The sequence below is a fragment of the Anguilla anguilla genome, chromosome 19 (genome assembly GCF_013347855.1).
Source record: "Anguilla anguilla isolate fAngAng1 chromosome 19, fAngAng1.pri, whole genome shotgun sequence".
NCBI classification, from domain to species: Eukaryota; Metazoa; Chordata; class Actinopteri; order Anguilliformes; family Anguillidae; genus Anguilla; species Anguilla anguilla.
In genome coordinates this window covers 3,943,395-3,964,391 of record NC_049219.1, presented here as the reverse complement: position 1 = coordinate 3,964,391, position 20,997 = coordinate 3,943,395, and the positions used below count along the sequence as shown (strand labels likewise).

At 41.7% G+C, this 20,997-nt stretch overlaps 1 protein-coding gene across 1 annotated transcript in view; it reads right to left on the bottom strand.

The window, feature by feature from the left end:
• Positions 1-20,997, bottom strand: part of LOC118218881 (NLR family CARD domain-containing protein 3-like) — a 159,616-nt gene that overhangs the window by 50,923 nt on the left and 87,696 nt on the right. The window contains exons 7-12 of the mRNA XM_035401607.1: positions 20,654-20,993; positions 18,253-19,733; positions 17,816-18,141; positions 13,233-13,406; positions 6,527-6,700; positions 3,700-3,828 (exon numbers count right to left, since the gene is read on the bottom strand). Coding sequence (XP_035257498.1) covers positions 3,700-3,828; positions 6,527-6,700; positions 13,233-13,406; positions 17,816-18,141; positions 18,253-19,733; positions 20,654-20,993 — 2,624 coding nt within the window. The remainder of the gene's footprint in view (positions 1-3,699; positions 3,829-6,526; positions 6,701-13,232; positions 13,407-17,815; positions 18,142-18,252; positions 19,734-20,653; positions 20,994-20,997) is intronic.

Genomic DNA, 20,997 nt, shown 5'->3' with positions numbered 1-20,997 from the left:
TGGATGTGAACATGTGTGTGTATGTGTGTGAGTGCATGAGTACGTGTGTGCCCGGGTTGTGTGTGTGTATGGGTAAGAGAATGTGTGTGCGTGTGCACGCATGTATGTATGTGTGCATGTGTGAGAGTATGATTGAGTGCATGAGTATGTGTGCGTGTGCACACAGGTGCGTGTGTGTATGGGGAAGAGAAAGTGTGTGTGCATGCGTTTGTGTGAATGTGTGTGTGATTGTTTATTTGAGTGTGTGTGCGTGCAAGAGAATGAGTGTATGTATGTGTATGTGTGTGTGCGTGAGAGTGCCTTTGTGAATGTGTGTGTTTATACGTGTGTGTGTGTGTGTATGTATGGGTATGAGAATGTTTGTGTATACATGTGTATATGGTGTGTGCACGTATGTATGTGTGTGCATGTGTGTTTATACATGTGTGCGTGTGTGTGTATGGGAATGAGAATGTGTGTGTGTTGACACGTTTGTGTTTGTGCGTGATTGCATAAATGTGTGTGTGTGCGTGTCTGTATACTGTATGTGAGTGTGTGAGTGAGAGAAAAAGTGTTTGTGTATGAGTGCGTGTATGTGTGCATGCGCGTGTGCATGAGATTGTGTGTGTCCGTGTGTAGGTGTGTGTGAGTGACTGGGTGTGAGAGAGTGTGCGTGCATAGGTCTGTGAGTGCGTGTGCATGAGTAAATATGAGTGTATGTATTTGTGAGTGCGTGTGCATGACTGAGAGAGAAAGGGTGTGTGTGAGAGTGTGTGTGTGTGATGGAGTGTATGTGAGAGAGAGAGGGTGTGTGTGTGATTGGTTGTGCGAGAGTGTGTATAGATGTGTGAGTGCATGTGTGTGAGTCTAGGTGCATATGAGTGTGTATATATATGTGTGTGATTGAGTGTGTGTATGTATATACGAGTGTGTGTGTGTGTATGAGTGTGTGTGTGTGTATATACATGTGCGAGTGTGTGTGTGTGTGTGTGTGTATGTGTGAGTGTGTGATTGAGTGTGTGTATCTGTACATGATAGTGTGTGTATATATATGTCTGTGTGTGTGTGTGCATGCGTGTGTGTGCGCACGCATGTGTGTGTCTCTACTCCAGTTAGCAGAGGGACACTGAGGAGTGTGTGTGTTGACACATGTTTGTGTCTCTGCAGGCATGTGTGTGTGTGCGTGAGTGCATGAGTTTGTGTGTGTGTGTGCGTGCGTTTGTGTGAATGTGAGTGTGTGTGTGTGTGTTTATACATGTGTGTGCATGCGTATGGGAATGTGAATGTGTGTTGACACGTGTCTGCGTCTCTGCACGCATGTATGTGTGCGTGCGTGAGTGCATGAGTTTGTGTGTGTGTGCGTGCATTTGTGTGAATGTGTGTGGATGTGAGTGTGTGTGTGTGAGAGAGAGAGGGTGTGTGTGTGAGTGACTGAGTATGAGAGAGAGAGAAAGTGTGTGTGTGCATACGGTTATGAGCGTGTGTACATATGTATGCATGTGTATGTGCGTGAGAGTGCACTGGTGAATGTGTTTGTTCGTGTGTGCGAGAGATTGTGTGTGTTCATGTGTGTAGGTGTGTGTATGCATGTGTGTGATTGGGTGTGAGAGGGTGTGCACATGTGTGTAAGAGTGTGAGTGTGTGTGCACGAGTGTCTGCGTGCGTAGGTGTGTGAGTGCGTGTGCATGAGTGTACATCAGTGTGTGTATTTGTGAGTGCGTGTGCATGAGTGTGAGAAAGCAAGGGTGTGTGTGAGAGTATGTGTGTGTGTGGATGTGTGTATGTGGGTGTATGTGTCTATGTGTATCTGAGTGTGTGTGTGTATGTGTATATGAGTGTGTGTGGTGTGTGTGTGAGTGGGTATATGAATGTGGTGTGTGTGTGTACATAAGTGTATGTATTTGTGTGTGCGCGCATGTGTGCAAGTGTGTACGCGCACGTGTGTGTGTGTGAATGCGCGTGTGTGTGTGCACATGCATATTTGTGTGTGTGCGCACGTGTGTGTGTGTGCACATGCATATTTGTGCGTGCGCGCACATGCGTGTGTGTGTGTGTGCGTGCGTGTGTGTGTGTGCACATGCATATTTGTGTGTGCACGCACATGCGTGTGTGTGTGTGTGTGTGCGCGCACGTGCGTGTGTGTGTGTGTCTCTACTCCAGTTGGCAGAGGGACACTGAGGCGTCACGCACATAAAATCCAGCACAGAGGGGTTTGTGTTGAGTGAAGTGTGTGTGGAATCTGTGCAGGAGGGTCAGTCTGTCAGAGTCAGAGACACTGTAGAAGGACAGAGTGCCGGTTGGACGGTCCACACACACTCCTACCCTGTACACACACACTCCTCTACCATCATCATCATCATCACACACTCCTGCTCTGCGGTAGGGGGGGGGGGGCAGGTATGTGTGTTTGGTTATTATTGTGCCAGACATAGTAACTGAGTTTATCAGAGCGACCGTAATCATTAAAGCAGCCCAGACTCCAGGAGTTTTTATTCCATCTAAACACAGAGTCAGAATCCTCTCCTTTCCTGCTGATTCCTTTATCTGTCACTGCTATATCAACCCATCCGTTCCTCTCAGACACACTGAACTCAGCCTCCCAGTAACAGCGCTCACACACACTCTCTCTGGACACAACCTGCTCCCAGTACTCAAATCTCTCTGGATGATCAGGATATGGCTCCTCTCTCCCCGGTGTGTGTGTCACCCTCCTGTTCCCCTCAGACAGAGACAGCTCTCTGTGCGCTGTGTTTGGATCCAGTGTGAGCTGACAGCCGTCTGCACACCAGAGACATTAATGAGATTAATTATCATTATTAATATTCACCTTATTATGTGTGTGAGAGAGAAAGGACTGTCATAGTACCTGTGTGTGTGTGTTTGTGTACATGTGTGTTTCTGTTTGTGTGTTTATGTGTGTAAGAGAGAAGTCTCTCTTTCTCACACACACACACACACACACACACACACACACACATATCTATGGAAAGTGTTCTGTGTCGATACACACTCACATTTCCTGGGTCCTGGTTTGGTCCTGTTCTCTCCTCCATGGTCCACACTGTAAGAAGAGCAGAACAGAATTCTGAATTTTAACCATCCTTTATTTCCACTCTCAACACACCAATGACATCACATAAATAAAAACAAAGGCACAATAAAACACAAAACCACAATCATATGAAAAAAACACAAATCTGTCAGAAAGGAAACTTATTCCATTCACTCACCCTGTCCTTGTGCAAAAACAGCTCCCCTCCCTCCACTGAACATAAAACACCCTTATAACACACACACTCTGAAACACACTTGCTTTGCTTTGTAATAATGAAACTCCACCATCACCGTGTCCCTGATCAAACCCCTAACTACAACAACCACATCTTATTTACTGCAGTGATCCCGTGCAGCACCCTCCACAGGAGATCCCCAACTCTCCAGAGTAACGCTGGTTTGTACAGTGCCCTCCATGCCCCCCCCCCCCAACTCCTTTTGTGTGTGTGTGTGTGAGGTGCAGTGTGGAAACTCTCTGTACTTACAGCAGTGTGAGTGTGTCCAGTTTAGCAGCAGACAGCGCTCTCACTCCTGAGTCTCCCGGGTGATTGTATCTCAGGTCCAGCTCTCCCAGGTGTGTGTGTGTGTGTGTGTGTGTGTGTGTGGTGCATTGTGGAAACTCTCTGTACTTACAGCAGTGTGAGTGTGTCCAGTTTAGCAGCAGACAGCGCTCTCACTCCTGAGTCTCCTGGGTGATTGTATCTCAGGTCCAGCTCTCTCAGGTGTGAGGGGTTTGAACACAGAGCTGAAGCCAGAGAATCACAGCCTCTCTGTGTGAATCTACAGCCTGACAGCCTGCAGAGAGGACACACACACCTTACATGGATTAATATAAACTAACAGGGCTGTGTGTGTCAAACACATAGCAGTGTGTTACACACCTTACAGCACATTAATATAAACTAACAGGGCTGTGTGTGTCAGACACATAGCAGTTCGTTACACACCGTACACACATTAATATAAACAAACAGGGCTGTGTGTGTTAAACACATAGCAGTGTGCTACTTTAAAACACATCAGTATAAACTAACAGGGCTGTGTGTGTTAAACACATAGCAGTGTGTTACACACCTTACACACAATAACATAAACTAACAGGGCTGTGTGTGTCAAACACATAGTAGTGTGTTACACACCTTACACACATTAATATAAACTAACAGGGCTGTGTGTGTCAAAGACATAGCAGTGTGTTACACACCTTATACAGATTAATATAAACTAACAGGGCTGTGTGTGTCAAACACATAGTAGTGTGTTACACACCTTACACACATTAATATAAACTAACAGGGCTGTGTGTGTCAAAGACATAGCAGTGTGTTACACACGTTACACACATTAATATAAACTAACAGGGCTGTGTGTGTCAAACACATAGCAGTGTGTTACACACCTTACACACATTAATATAAACTAACAGGGCTGTGTGTGTCTAACACATAGCAGTGTGTTACACACCTTACACACATTAATATAAACTAACAGGGCTGTGTGAGTCAAACACATAGCAGTGTGTTACACACGTTACACACATTAATATAAACTAACAGGGCTGTGTGTGTCAAACACATAGCAGTGTGTTACACACCTTATACAGATTAATATAAACTAACAGGGCTGTGTGTGTCAAAGACATAGCAGTGTGTTACACACCTTACACACAATAACATAAACTAACAGGGCTGTGTGTGTCAAACACATAGCAGTGTGTTACACACCTTACACACATTAATATAAACTAACATGGCTGTGTGTGTCAAACACATAGCAGTGTGTTACACACCTTACACACAAATATAAACTAACAGGGCTGTGTGTGTCAAACACATAGCAGTGTGTTACCCACCTTACACGCATTAATATAAACTAACGGGCTGTGTGTGTCAAACACATAGCAGTGTGTTACACACCTTACACACACTAATATAAACTAACAGGGCTGTGTGTGTCAAACACATAGCAGTGTGTTACACACCTTACACGCATTAATATAAACTAACGGGCTGTGTGTGTCAAACACATAGTAGTGTGTTACACACCTTACACACACTAATATAAACTAACAGGGCTGTGTGTGTCAAACACATAGCAGTGTGTTACACACCTTATACACATTAATATAAACTAAATGGGCTGTGTGTGTCAAAGACACAGCAGTGTGTTACACACCTTACAGCACATTAAAATAAACTAACAGGGCTGTGTGAGTCAGACACATAGCAGTGTGTTACACACCTTACATGCACATTAATATAAACTAACAGGGCTGTGTGTGTCAAACACATAACAGTGTGTTACACACCTCACACACATTAATATAAACTAACAGGGCTGTGTGTGTCAAAGACATAGCAGTGTGTTACACACCTTACACACAATAACATAAACTAACAGGGCTGTGTGTGTCAAACACATAGCAGTGTGTTACACACCTTACACACATTAATATAAACTAACATGGGTGTGTGTGTCAAACACATAGCAGTGTGTTACACACCTTACACACAAATATAAATTAACAGGGCTGTGTGTGTCAAACACATAGCAGTGTGTTACACACCTTACACTCATTAATATAAACTAACAGGGCTGTGTGTGTCAAACACATAGCAGTGTGTTACACACCTTACACACACTAATATAAACTAACAGGGCTGTGTGTGTCAAACACATAGCAGTGTGTTACACACCTTACACGCATTAATATAAACTAACGGGCTGTGTGTGTCAAACACATAGTAGTGTGTTACACACCTTACACACACTAATATAAACTAACAGGGCTGTGTGTGTCAAACACATAGCAGTGTGTTACACACCTTATACACATTAATATAAACTAAATGGGCTGTGTGTGTCAAAGACACAGCAGTGTGTTACACACCTTACAGCACATTAAAATAAACTAACAGGGCTGTGTGAGTCAGACACATAGCAGTGTGTTACACACCTTACACACATTAATATAAACTAACAGGGCTGTGTGTGTCAAACACATAGCAGTGTGTTACACACCTTACAGCACATTAATATAAACTAACAGGGCTGTGTGTGTCAAACACATAACAGTGTGTTACACACCTTACACACATTAAAATAAACTAACAGGGCTGTGTGTGTCAAACACCTAGCAGTGATAATAGGGCTGTGGAATTAACCATGACTATTTAAGAAAATGACCAGTTAAACTAAATTTGAACAGATTCAATGATATTTCATAATTTTGAAGAATGTATGAATAGAAATGATTTGACGCTTCTCAAAAATATGTTTTTTCCAACTGATGTCAGATTTAAAATGTGTTTCTACCAAGAGGAAGAACAGGAAAATGTTGCTTTATTTATGTGAAGAAAAATAACTCTCTTGTCTATTTTAACATTAAAAACATTAGTAATATCAGTGCTATATTTAGTCATTATTAACATTAGTGCTGTATTGTGTCACATTGGAACCCTTTTTGATTGAAGGGGTTTGTGTTTGTACTCACCCCAGTCTCTGCAGTTTACAGTGTGGGTCCTCCAGTCCAGCAGAGAGCGCTCTCACTCCTGAATCCTGCAGCTCATTGTCTCTGAGCTCCAGATCTCTCAGCTCTGAGTGAGGAGAGTGCAGGACTGAGGCCAGAACATCACAGCAGCCCTCTGTGAGATTACACCAACCCAGCCTGTGGAGAGACCACACACACACACACACACAACACACATACACACACACACACACACACACACACACATATACACACACACATACAGACACACACACAACACACACACACAATTGAAATTCACTGCTAATTGTCACACTGTGCACCTTGGCAGCAGATAAATGTGGAATTTCCTATTTGTACAGTACCTGCATTCCTGGGATGTACACAGTACACACAAAAAAAGGAAGAGTTTATATTAATTACATTCATAAAGTATTCTGACTAATCCATAAAAAAAAGGTTATCACTTGGCTCAATTAACAAAAAATAACTAAAAATAAGGAGCAAATTCAACTCAAGGTCGGGGGCCTCCTGCAAGGATTTCATTAACAAAACTGTTCCATGTTGCGATGATATCACATGGCAAACAACATGATTGCAAACATATTTAATTTGCTAACACAAGAAACTGCACTAGTATGATCACTATGGTGTACTTTACCTCACCTTCAGTCTACAAACATCTTTATATTTTAAAAACATTCAATCTTCATCTAATAATGTAACCAAGGCGGCAAATGAAATACACTGCATCGCCATCTGCTGGCTGCAGAGAAACACCACAACTGATTATTTCCACTGACTGGTACTACAGGTATATGGAGGACCAAAAATGTAAAAATAATAAATAAATAAATAAATACAAAAGCAAGAAAATGTAAAAATTAATGAATGTACAAATAAATGAATAGACAAAATCTGACAAATTGGTATTTGCATTTATTTCCATATTTATTTCTTGATTCATTCATTTCTGTGGATGTTCATTTCCATATTTATTTATTGCTTGATTCATTTATTTCTGTATATATTTATATCCTTATTTATGTTTTGATTCATTTATGCCTGTATATATATATATATATATATATATTTCTGTATTTATTTCTGTATTTTTTCATCCATATGTTAATGAGGGGACTGTCAATGAAAATATGTCATAGTGTCACAATATTTCAATTGGTTGATCGATACCAGTGTACGTAGATTCACTGTACATGCCTTGCTTCAACACCGGTTGCTTTTTACCACATTTACGTTAGTAGGGCAGAGCAGGGCAAAACGTAACACAGATTTTATTTTTTTGGTTAGGTAGTGCAGCTTGAGTGACGTATTTCAGGATAAACACTCAGAATGACCCTTGCTTTCACTCCAACGAAAGGTAAGGGATTTTGATAAACATTTTGGGAGATATTGCCAAATAAAAGTTTGTTTTGGTGATATGTAAGCACATTGTTTTACCATAAGTATTTTTTGGGTGCTGTAATGTGTGTGCATATCAAAGATCCAAATGTATGTAATCGTAAACAGTCTTTTCGTGACTAACAGATTGCATATTTTTGATAGAGCAATCAGCTCCAGAGCAAGGGAACATAACAGGACTGAAAAGGGAAGACATTCAACGGGAACTGCAGAATAATGCTGGGATAACTTGAGAAGGGAAAAGAACAGGACCACATAGAAGAGTTTATGATAAACTTTACTTTGGAGCTTAAAGAACTGTGGCATACATACAGCACGGCTGCACTCAATCTCCTGAACAAGCTACCTCACTACCTCACTGACGTCTTACATTGGTTGGTATATCCTGCTTCAAAAAGCCTAGGGCTCCACCTAGTGGATAACCTGACTACACTACAAATGTACAGTATCGTGATAAGTTTTCACCAGTTGGCAATAGGCTATGAAAAACATTTAAATGTAATCAATAGATAGATTAGAAACAGTGTTTGTATCCTAAAACATCAAACTGTATTGAGTTACCTTACTTTGTGTGAACCTTTAAAGGTATTAAAACTTAGGTTAGCTCGCCATGTCAGTTTCTGAATGGCACGTCCCAGAAATTCCATTATGGTATGAAATCATAATTAGGATGTAGATGTGAATGGTTTGTATTAAAAATGATTAATCTAGTTCTAGTTATATTTTCAGAATTGAGCCAAATAGGAAAACTGTTGTTTCCTATACAGGCAAGAGATAGCCAGAGGCTTCAGCCTGGCTGACCTAGCTGAAAATGCTAGTCATCATTATGTGCTCTTTTCTGTGGATGCCTTGACAGTTTGTTCCAGGTAGCTGCATCACAGAGATTGACCCTGTAGTGATCAGCCATTTGGAGGAAGTGGCTCTTCGCCTGAATGTTTCACTCCATAATTCAGATTACGCCAGATCAATTGGATGCCCTTCTCACATACTGCCTGAGGAAGCACTAGAGAGTTATTTATTAGTTGGTTTGTCTGTTCATCATGTTGCAGCATAATTAATTAACAATTAATCCCTTGCATGTCCACTTCCCATGAGATCTCAACAGGATTCTTAGCAGGCTGATCTACACTAGATCATTTAAACTTAATACACTTATGCAAAGCAAGTTTTATCCATCTATGCCTCAGTGGTGTTTCTCCCATCTCATTAGTAATGCATTAATTGGTGTTGTTCTGAGTGCCCCACAGCATATCCTCAAAGCTTTTGCCTGTTTAACATGTGATGCCAGGAAGGGAATTGGGGTGCTGTCCACCAGGGGGCAGCATCGGCCCTACAGAGAGGTATTGCTGCAGCTGTGGCCCATTACCTAACCATGGGCTCTATAAGAGGCCTAGCTTCCAGGCCTAGGGGAGGGTGCTTTTAGATGGTGTTTGGGAGCGTGGCTATGGACAGTTTGGTGGGTTGGTGGCAGTTTTGTTTGGAGCAGCTAAAGGTGCATATAATGACCTTGTGCTTTATATAGCAGTGAGGAGTCTCCTTGTGTTCCTGCTATATAATGACCCTGTGATCTATACAGCAGTGATGAGTCTCCTTGTATTCCTGCTATATAATGACCCTGTGCTCTATACAGCAGTGAGGAGTCTCCTTGTGTTCCTGCTATATAATGACCCTGCGCAACCTCTACCCTCTGCCTAGCAAGATAAGTAAAGCCAACTGCTGTAGAATTTAAATGTTCTGAAATCCAGACTTTAGCTTTGGATTGGAACCACAGAAGAGTGACAAAACTAAGTGATGTAACATTGCACCTAAACAGCAGTTTGCATGTTGATCAGATTGACCCTCTTCCCTAAGATGTACACACATACCCTATCGACCAATAGTTGATTTTACCAACAGTAATAATATCTGATTTTATGCTCAACATCTTCAGAAACACCACAACTCTGTAGAACACACAGGTGTGTAATGTGAAGGAATACAACTCATCTTCAACACAAGGTCAGCATGAGAAAGAGAGTGGGGTATAAGTTAGAGCTGCCGTGGTATTGATTTATTTCCTTACTGCTAAAATTAGCGAAGCCATTCAAACCGTTGCGGTAACCGCCATAAAAAAATAATAATTTAAACCTCCAGCTACGATTTCGTTTTTTACTTTCAAGTACATTTCTGGAATGGCTGTTTCCGAAAAATAGGTTCTGCCCGGCAGTTCATACTGCTTGTCGAAGGACTGAAGCATAGCTCGGAATTATGGCTTTTCCACAGTCCGGAAAGGCACCATCTCCACAACCAAATACTTTGTTACAGTTGTTGTAAGTGCTCGCCACTTGTTGCTGTCCCGGTTGTATTTAGTCACTCTGGCAAATGCCTCTGAGACTCCTAACTGACGTAGTGCCGAGGCGGTACCTCCCGAGGTAGATGGGGTGCATTTCATTGCATCGTATAACGGACGGTGAGTGGTCCTAAGATGCGATGCTAGATTTGTCCTGTTTCCTCGGATGACGTTGTTCTCTTGCTGCAAATGCGGCACACTGCCTCATCCAAATTCTTTGGCTTTCCATCTTCATCGGGCTCAAAGACAAAATGTTCCCAAACAGGAGAAGTAACGTTGGGTTTCGCTACAAGATCCATGTTTTTAGCCTAATTTGAAGCGAAAACTGTCCATAGCCAACAGTTGCAAAGCACGTTCTGGGTGACACTTTCTCCGATCAGAACGTTAACTGCGCAACTGTGAGTGAAAACTTTCGAACACATGGAGTGAAGAAAATAGGCTACACAATTATAATTATAATTATTTTTAAAATTGCATTGCATCTATTTCAGATCACAGCTTTTACAAGCAAAAATTGGAACATAAACAATTGGCCTAAAATAAACAGGAAAAAAACAAAACCCAGCGGTGAAGCGGTGATCAGCTTGACTCTGCGGTGGACGTGACGTGATTGCGTTACCACGGTAATGCAGTAACCGCGGCAGCTCTAGTTTGCCGGCCACTGACCTGTGTTCAAAGCCTCTCTAACTACTCTGAGAACACTGTCCTCTAGCTGCGCTTCTCGCAGGTATTCTCGGGTGAACTGTTCTAGCTGACCCAAATTGAGATGAGTTGCAAAAGCATACAGCTCAGGAACACCTTCTGCTGGAACACCTAGTTTGTCTGCCAAGTGCACATCACTGTCACTAGACTCCTGCACATGCACACGACCACAAATCGCCTTCACATCACCCTGTGAAAGGTTTCTCCACGTCTCAGTGTCCGGTTAAATCCAGTTTCGGGAAAGCAAATCAGCCTCAACATTGACCTTCTCAGGGCGATATTTTACTTCAAAATCGTATGTGGCTAGGGCAGCAAGCCACCTATGCCCTGTAGCATTAAGTTTCCCTGTCGTCAACACGTGATTGCATTACCGCGGTAATGCAGTAACCGCGGTAGCTCTAGTATAAGTATGGATTTCATTAGAGTGCAGAGCAGGTAGTGAATAATGGGGATGGATGAAGACTGCAATATGTGACAGAAGTGAATCCAGAAGTCGGTGGAAACCTGGCAAATGAAACTCAATACAGCTCAATGTAAAGTTCTACATGTGGGAAATAAAAACATCAGGCTAGATTACTTTATGGGAGGAACGACATTGGAATGTGCTCAATTTTGGGAGTAATAGTTGATCAAATCCTTTCAGGTTCTAGGTACTGTGCTGTTGCAGTAAAAAAGCCAACAGGATGCTGGGATAGTAGTGAGTATAAATCAAGGCTCCAGAGTGCGACCATTTTGGTTGAACATGCGACCAAAAATCTGTCAAGTGCGACTAAACATTTTTATTAGTCACACCGGTGCACCTGACATTTAGCAGGTCTGTCTGTGTGTGTGTAGTGTAGCGTTATTTTTTTCCCCACCCGCATTCTGCGAAGACCCGCCCCTACTCTGCCTCTGATTGGCTCTTACCCTGATATTCTTCTTCGCTGAATGCGGGTGGGGAAAAAATAAGGCATGTGTGTATTAGTGATGTGCGGATCACAGTTATATCAGCGGGCACCACGGTTAATCTGCGGATCAGTCATAAAAATTCACATTCTGATTAATAGCGGATGGGTTGCGGGTGGGTGAAATAATACATAATTAATGAGGAAAATATTAATTACATTCTCTAAAATGTGAACATATTTTAAGCTTCATTTTTCGTCAGGCGCGAATTAGCAGACTAGACTCTCGTTGCGCCAATTGCGGCGTCCATTTGTCTTAAGCAGCAATGGAGGCAAAAAAGAACAGAGAGAAAATTAAAAAAGGAGAATTAAAAAAGGAAGGGCAGAAAAGTTCCGTGTGGGAGCGATTCAGTGAATGACGAGTCAGGTGCTGGGTATGTCATATGCAACAGCTGCGAAATAATGAGAAATAGCGATAATGTGTGATCGGGTGCGGGTCTCTAAATCGGAGAAAATAATTTGTTCGGGTGGGTGGCGGGTGGATGATTTATGAGTACATGTGGATTCGGATAACGTCAGAGCCGATCCGCGCACCACTAGTGTGTATGTGTGAAACCGCGCCCTGCACTCCTCTGGGAGCAGCGCACACTTTTATTTGAGTTATTTGAGTTTGATTTATTTATTTGAGTTTGTCAAGCACTTTAAACATCAGCACTTTTTAAGTTTATTTTTTAAACAATTGAGGTTATTGCCATTTCTTGTTTGTGCTGTGATTTAAATAAAGAAAAAACATTTATCTGCACCTTTATTCCTGTTTACAATCATTTACATAATGTGTTAAGAAATTACCAATGTGTATGGGAACTGAGAAAGGGTAACACTTAAAATGTATTATTACGGTGAAAAATTTTGGGTCTAACTAAATTATGTGCTGCTGCACCTAAATGAAAAAGTTAGGCGCACCAGTGCATCCAATGAAAAAAGTTAGTCTGGAGCCCTGTAAATCCAAGGAAGTTATACTTATTTTATACAATACCTTTGTCAGACCACACTTAGTGAACTGTGTGCAGTTCTGGGGAGAAAGATATAGGCTAGAGGATCTGGAAAAGGTTGAAAGAAGGGAAACCAAACTGGTTCCTGGTATGAAAGATAAAAGTTTTGAGGAAAGACTTCAGATGCTTAACTTCTTCACGCTTAGTAAAAGTAGACTCAGGGTTATTTGATTGAGTCTTTTAAATTCATAAAGGGGATCAACAAAGTGAACTACAAGAGATTCTTCAGGTTCAGCTCTCTGTTCAACCCTATATTTCACTGCACAGATCCATAATCACTAATTCTATTTAATTAAGGTCACACCGTACACACAACTCACCCCAGTGTCTGTAGTTTACAGTTTGGACTCATCAGTCCAGCACAGATCAGCTTCACTCCTGAATCTCCCAGTTTATTGTTGCTGAGGTCCAGATCTCTCAGGGGTGAGTTTGATGACTGAAGAACTGAGGCCACAATTTCACAGGACCTCTCTGTGAGGTCACAGTAGTTCAGTCTGCAAAGAAGAGTTTATATATTATTATATTATTAAATAGCGCAATATACTGTAAAATCTGATATGTGCCATGTAACAGTAATCGCGAGTGATGAAGAGTGATGTTGAGGATTTTCATTTTGTGATGCTGGTGTTACATATAACTAGATAGTGAAACCAAAGCTATGTAGGAACTGTTAATGATCCCTTTGAGCTCCTTTTGTTGGAATAGTGATACATTTGATGGTGCTGTCCAAGACACCATTTACCTTTTTCCAGGGTTTAGGAAACTTCAGAATCCTTGTACAGGCCAGACTTTAGCCTGAGATAAGCCACAGAATTACCTCAAAAACAGGCACTTTAACAGTCCCCTGAGAAGACCTCACCCTGACACCCATTATATCCTACAATTCCTCTACCTTCCTGTTTTCACTCTGTCTACAGGCACTATTGGATTCTGGGTCAGCGTACACCAAAATAAAGCATTACATTACATTACAGGCATTTAGCAGACGCTCTTATCCAGAGCGACTTACACAACTTTTTACATAGCATTTTTACATTGTATCCATTTATACAGCTGGATATATACTGAAGCAATGCAGGTTAAGTACCTTGCTCAAGGGTACAACGGCAGTGTCCTTACCCGGGAATCGAACCTACGACCTTTCAGTTACAAGCCCAGTTCCTTACCCACTGTGCTACACTCCGTCCTCGAGACCAGGGTGGCACTACTGGCCTTGTAACATGGTGCATTTACTGCCTGACCTAATCTCACAATACAGTAACACAAACATTTAATTCATAACCACACTTGCCTCTCCCAAACCAAACCCAGCATTACATTAATCATAATGTTGAAAAAATATCTCATCTTCTTGAACAATGTAAGAGGGGTACAGACTGAGCAGGCTCTCTCTGGCCATCTCCCACTCACAAATTATCTATGCATGGACTAGGGATAAAAGGGGGATTCTTCCCCCCTTTTGAAAAACATGGATTTGATTCAATCAACATTTGTCCTTAACTGACTGACATTTAAAAGGAGGGATTCTTTTTTCTACACAAACACAGTCCAACTACTTCACCAAACTGAGTTAGATAAGAATAAGTGTAACACTTGTGTTTACTTGTCCAAGTCAAAGTTGAGGACAAATGTTAGTTCAATAAAGACCATAGGGGTGTTTGTATGGCTAATCTGCAAAAAATCAGACCTTGTTATTCTACTAATAATGCGGCTGACCAAACTCAGCTAAAAATTGGATGAATTAATATCAGATCACTAGCCCCTAAGGCAACTCTTGTAAATGAATTAATTACTGATCACCAAGTTGAAATCTTATGTGTAACTGAAACTTGGCTTAAAACTGTATATTGCCTTAAATGAATCCACCCCTCCTGGCTACAGCTATACTCACGTTCCCCATCTGACGGGTTGTGGCAGTGGTGTTGCTGCTGTATATCATTCTAATCTTGTTGCCACACCAACTTTTTTTAAGTGCTTGTTCTCAGTTTTGCACATCCAGACAAAAAAGCAGTCCGTTTTATCCTTTTTTATCTCTTGTATACAGGCCACCAGGGCCATACAGTGGCTTTTTACTTGAGTTTGCTGATTTCCTTTCCAGCCTGGTTGTTAATTCAGATAAAGTAGTAATTGTAGGGGACTTCAATATTCACATGGATAGTGAAGGTGATCCTCTCAGATCAGCACTCTTGTCTATCACTGAATCTATTGGCTTCGATCAACATATACATCAGTCCACACATTCTCATAACTCTTGATCTGGTCTTAACTTATGATACGGAAATAGCAAATATAGCAGTTGTGCCTAAAAACCCTGTGTTATCAGACCATTATTTAATTACTTTCCAACTTTCACAAGTCTGTCATGTGTCACCAGATCCTTCATTCTACCTTAACTGTAAGCTTTCCTTCAGGACTGCAAATGCTTTTATTAATGAGCTCCCAGGCTCATTTGTGCACTGTGGAGATCTTCTTGGCTCCGACCCTTTGATAACAAAATTATAAAAAACAGAGGCAAGATTCAAAGTTCTCCTACCACCCCTTATATAGGGTCTGCCCTTCCATCCGCTCAACGTATGGATGAAGAATCTTCAGAAGAATCTTCAGAAAGACAGGCGGCCTATCTGAACTCTTTTGCTCCAATAGATCTCATGGAGTTTAATGCCATAGTTAATTCCTCAAAATCTTCTTCTTGTCTTCTAGACCCTATCCCTATGAAGCTTTTCAAGGAGCTATTACCAGTGATTGGAACACCAATGTTACGTATTGTCAATGTGTCTTTAGCATCTGGACACATACCACAGACTCTTAAACTTGCAGCCATCAAACCCCTTCTTAAGAAGCCAAACTTGGATGTGAATGACCTGTCTAACTACAGGCCTATCTCGAACCTCCTGTTCCTTTCTAAAATACTAGAAAAGGCCATTTCAAAACAACTTGGTTCATTTTTGCACTCCAATCATATATTGGAAGTTTTTCCAGTCTGGTTTTAGACCCTCTCACAGCACTGAAACAGCCCTGGTCAAAGTACTCAATGACCTACTCCTCGCTTCCGACCATGGCTGCATCTCTGCACTTGTGCTTTTAGATTTAAGTGCGGTATTTGACACATTTGATCACCTCATCCTTCTGGATAGACTTGAAAATCTTGCTCATGCTTTTGATACTTCAAGATTACATTGCATTACTGCAATGCTCTTTTGTCTGGATGTGCAAATTCCTCTCTGAAAGGGCTCCAGCTAATTCAAAATGCAGCAGCTCGTATTCTCACTAGAACAAGGAGATTCGAGCACATCAGCCCAGTGTTAGCATCGCTTCACTGGTTGCCAGTTAAATTCCAAATAGACTATAAGATACTACTTCTTACCTTTAAAGCCTTACATGGGCTTGCCCCTTTGTACTTAAATGATTTACTTCTTCCTTATATTCCCTCACGAACGCTCTGTTCGCAGGGTGCAGGCCTCCTTGTTATTCCTAGAATATCTAAAAGTACCATAGGTGGTAGAACCTTCTCCTAACGTGCTCCCCTCCTGTGGAACAAGTTGTCTGCCCATGTTCGGGGCACAGACACTATCACCTTATTTAAAGCTAGGCTCAAAACATATATTTTTAGTCTCTCTTATATTTGAGGGGCAGGAGTGGGTGGCAGGCATAGCTATAGAGTCTCTGGCAGACTGAGCGGTTAGTGCTGTCACTGGATCATCATTGGTAGTGCTGTGCTAAGCTGAACTGGTCATGGTCTGGTGATGACTGTCTCAAGCCTGCCCTCATGGCTGCGTTGGCCCCTGCCTCTGTTTCCCTTAGCTATGCTGCCATAGCCTTATTCTGCCGGGGTTTTCCTTATCGCACGTGGGCACCTCTGTTTCTTCTGCTCTGTTTGCTATTCTACCATTTGAATCCCCTAACAACATTTTTTTTCTCGTCTTCCTCGGCTCTGGGCACCTGCCCGGAGCTCTAGCCCAAGTTTGCTGAGCACCCCCCCCCTGTCCCGCAGCTCCAGCCCTAGACCAGCTAGACCAGCTGGGCACCACCGCCTCCTGCTACTGTTGATTTTCCATAACAAACCGGTGCCTGCCCGCGGCAGTTGGGTTCCCCCTCTGAGTCCGATTCTGCTCAAGGTTTCTTCCTGTTATCAGTCAGGGAGGTTTTCCTTGCCACTGTTGCCCTAGGCTTACACTTTGGGGGCCGGTTCTCTGTAAAGCTGCTTAGTGACAAAGCTCCTTTGTTAAAATACAAATTATAAAAAAATTGAAATAAAGTGTTGGCCTGTAAAGCAAAAGTGAGCCTGTGATCTTGTGCCATTTGCCTTGCTTCTCAGCTCTGCCTTGGTCTTTTCTGATCACAGTCTTGGATCTCTGGTCTTGATTCTTTAGCTGCTTATTTTACCATCCTGGGTCACAGTGGGACAGACAAGCTGTGGTTCTGCAATACCTTTCATTCATTTTTTTCACAATTATATTATTTATTTTTCATGTCTGTCTAATTTTGTGTAAAGGAAGTGTAGCTTGTATTTTTTTATTTGATGGGGAATATGTTCATATTAATACTGTAACATACTATACCCTCTCTTCATTTAAATCTGCGAGTTGTATGTTTGGACCATTATTGATCCATCACATTGGTTTGCCTGACAAGGAATTAATGATGTATGTAATAACTGGTATCTTTAATGATAATATGTAAATTAAATCTAATAAAATACATTTTACATGTTGGATACATTTTTTACATTTGATGGTACTTCTGTATTCATTAAATGAAGGCACAATCTGTTAAAATAGCTTGACTCAAAAATCATAATTCTCACTTGCCTGACAATTTTATTGTATTCTATTTTCACTTTAACTATGAAGTGTTTATAAAAACATGCTGTCATTATCTACTTTAATTATTACACCATACTCACATGGCCTTCCTGCAGTTCCTGAGTACTGGTACCAGTCTCTGATAACCTGCTGCTGATGTTTTGTAGGTCTTCAAGTCAAACTCATCTAGGATCTCCTCTGACATCAGTAACATAAAGGCCAGGGCTGAACATTGGTGTGGTTCCAGCTTTTCATTAGAGAGTTTTCCTGATCTCTGGAAATTCTTGATTTCCTCCACTAGAGAGTTGTCATTCAGTTCATTGAGACAGTGGAAAAGATTTATGGTCCTCTCTGCTGAAGATTCTTTTTTGATCCTCTCCTTTATGTATAATACTGTTTTCTCAATGCTCTCTGATCTGCTTTCTGTCTGTGTCTGTGGATCTGGTACAGGTGATCTGCTTCCTGTCTGTGTTGGTGGATCTAAATGGTAAATGGTAAAAGGACTGTATTTATATAGTGCTTTTATCCAATTTGGTACAGGTGATCTGCTTCCTGTCTGTGTCAGTATTCCTCCTAATAGAGTCTGAATGGAGTCCAGAGAGAGGCCTAGAAGGAATCTGAGGAAAAGGTCCAGGTGTCCATTCTTACTCTCTAAGGCCTGATCCACTGCAGTCCTGTGTAACTCAGACAGCTGCACTCCGTCACTGCGAAGTTTTGATTCTTCTGCCCTGAGTACATTTCTGTTCTCATTCACACATGAATGAAACACAAACAAGGCAGCCAGATACTCCTGAATGCTCAGATGCACAAAGCAGTAGACCTTCTCCTCACCCAACCCACACTCCTCTTTAAAGATCTCTGTGCACACCCCAGAGTACACTGAAGCTTCACTGACATCAATGCCACTCTCTCTCAGGTCCTCTTCATAGAAAATCAGATTGCCCCTTTCCAGCTGTCGTAAAGCCAGCTGCCCCAGTTTCAGGATGATTTCTGTATTTGATGCTGACATTTTCTTTGGGGTTGTCTCATTGGTGCCATGATACTTCTCATTCTTCACATTAGTCTGAATGAGCAGGAAGTGTGTGTACATTTCAGTCAGAGTTTTGGGCAGGTCTCCACTCACTTTATCCAACATTGTCTCCAGAACAGTAGCAGAAATCCAGCAGAAGACTGGTATGTGACACATGATGTAGAGACTCCTGGATGACTTTATGTGTGAGATAATTTTGCTGGCCTTGTTCCGATCTCTGATTCTCTTCCTGAAGTACTCCTCCTTCTGTGGGTCATTGAATCCTCGTACCTCTGTCACCTGGTGGACGCACTCAGGAGGGATCTGATTGGCTGCTGCTGGTCGGGAGGTGATCCAGAGGAGGGCAGAGGGAAGCAGATTCCCCTTAATGAGGTTGGTCAGCAGCACATCCAATGATGATGACTCTGTTATATCACAGCAGATCTCATTGCTTTGGAAATCTAGAGGAAGTCGACACTCATCCAGACCATCAAAGATGAACACAACTTTGACTTCATCATCTTCAAAACTTTTGATCTCTTTCAGTTGTGGATAGTAGTGCTGCAGAAGTTCCATGAGACTAAATTCTCTCTCCTTTTTCAGATTCAGATCTCGGAAAGGAAGAGTGAAGATGAAATCAATGTCCTGATTGGCTTTTCCATCTGCCCAGTCCAGAATGAACTTCTGCACAGAGACTGTTTTCCCAATGCCAGCGATGCCCTTTGTAAGCACAGTTCTGATTGGTTTCTCTTGTCCAGGTAAAAGCTTAAAAATGTCATTGCAGAGGATTGCAATCTCCTGTGTGGTTTGTCTCTTGGATGCTATCTCAATCTGTCTGATCTCATGTTCATCATTGACCCCCCTACTTCCCCCCTCTGTGATGTAGAGCTCTGTATAGATCTCATTGAGGAGGGTCTGGTGGCCCTGCTTTGCTAAACCTTCAAATATGCATTCAAACCTCTTCTTCAGGTGAGTTTTCAGTGCCTGCTGGGCTCTTTCTTTGAATTCATCTGAGGAGAGGAAATATGAGAACCAATGTTTAAAATAACAGAAATAGACAAAAAATACTTATGCAGAAAGTTTTCACAATGTTTTACACAGCTCTGAGAGTGTTGCACATTAAGTTGTAGCTATACCTATGTAGTTAAATTGTAACTAATTTGGTAACAAGAGGTTATTACTGATTAACGCCAATGTAGGAAACATGGAACAGTTAACAATATTTTTGATTACACATGCGAAACAAGGCCAGCCCTGTTACATCTCTTCTGTTAATATGAAATTATTCTGTATCATGAGGACACACTGTGAAATTAACAGGCAATGTCTATTTGTTATGTATCATGAAGATATGCCCTATATGGTATAACTGCACCTTCAAGTAAAGTGTTGCCCCTACCTCTAGTAGTGTTTCACACTTCTCACAAACTGTTGTACACACAACAATGAAAACATAAAAAGGATTCATTTCCATTTCAACATTCAATTTCTGAATTGTTCATAGTATGATGAGTCTTTATGGTAAATATGGTCTTCATGGGTCATGCAGTAATTTAATTATCTTATAATTATTATGATCGGTGCTCTTTAATCCAGGATAAAACCTCAGGGCAGTCAGTCTGATGGGACAGTGGTTTAGTAACTGGCTTTTGATCCCAAGGCTCCTGGTTTTAAAGTCTTTAGGAAACATTTAATCTCATGTGCATTTGATTGCCCCCATTATTACTGCTGGATGCTATATTTGAATTGAAATGCCTTCCTGTACATGTGTGTGATGGTTTTTATATGCAAGACTGTTGATGTAAAACACTATTATCAAAGTGTGAATACTATAAATCAGTACTCTGTTATTTTGTACTCTGTTATATTTGTTGGCTAAACTCATTTCAACATTCTAATGGCCACAGTAGCAATGAGAGAAAAATCTTACTGTGCTGCTCATCTCTCTCCAGTGGGTCAGTGACATCCTTCTTCTTCATGTTCCTCAGGATATGGAGTGTGATCTTCAGAGACCCCTCAATGCCACAGGTCTCCAGCATCTTCTCAACTATGTACAGGGCCTCAGGATCCTCCTGCCCTCTCTCAGTGCATTCTGGGTAATCAGCAATTTGATGACTCTTGAACAATTCCTTCATCTTCATAAACGTATCCAGTACAGAAGGATCTTCAGGAAGACTATGTAAGCATTCTGGGCAATGCTGACTCAGATGGCTCTGAAACAGTTTCAACTTTTCAGTCTTCTTCAGCTTCATCAGAGTGCGCAGGAGAGACTGC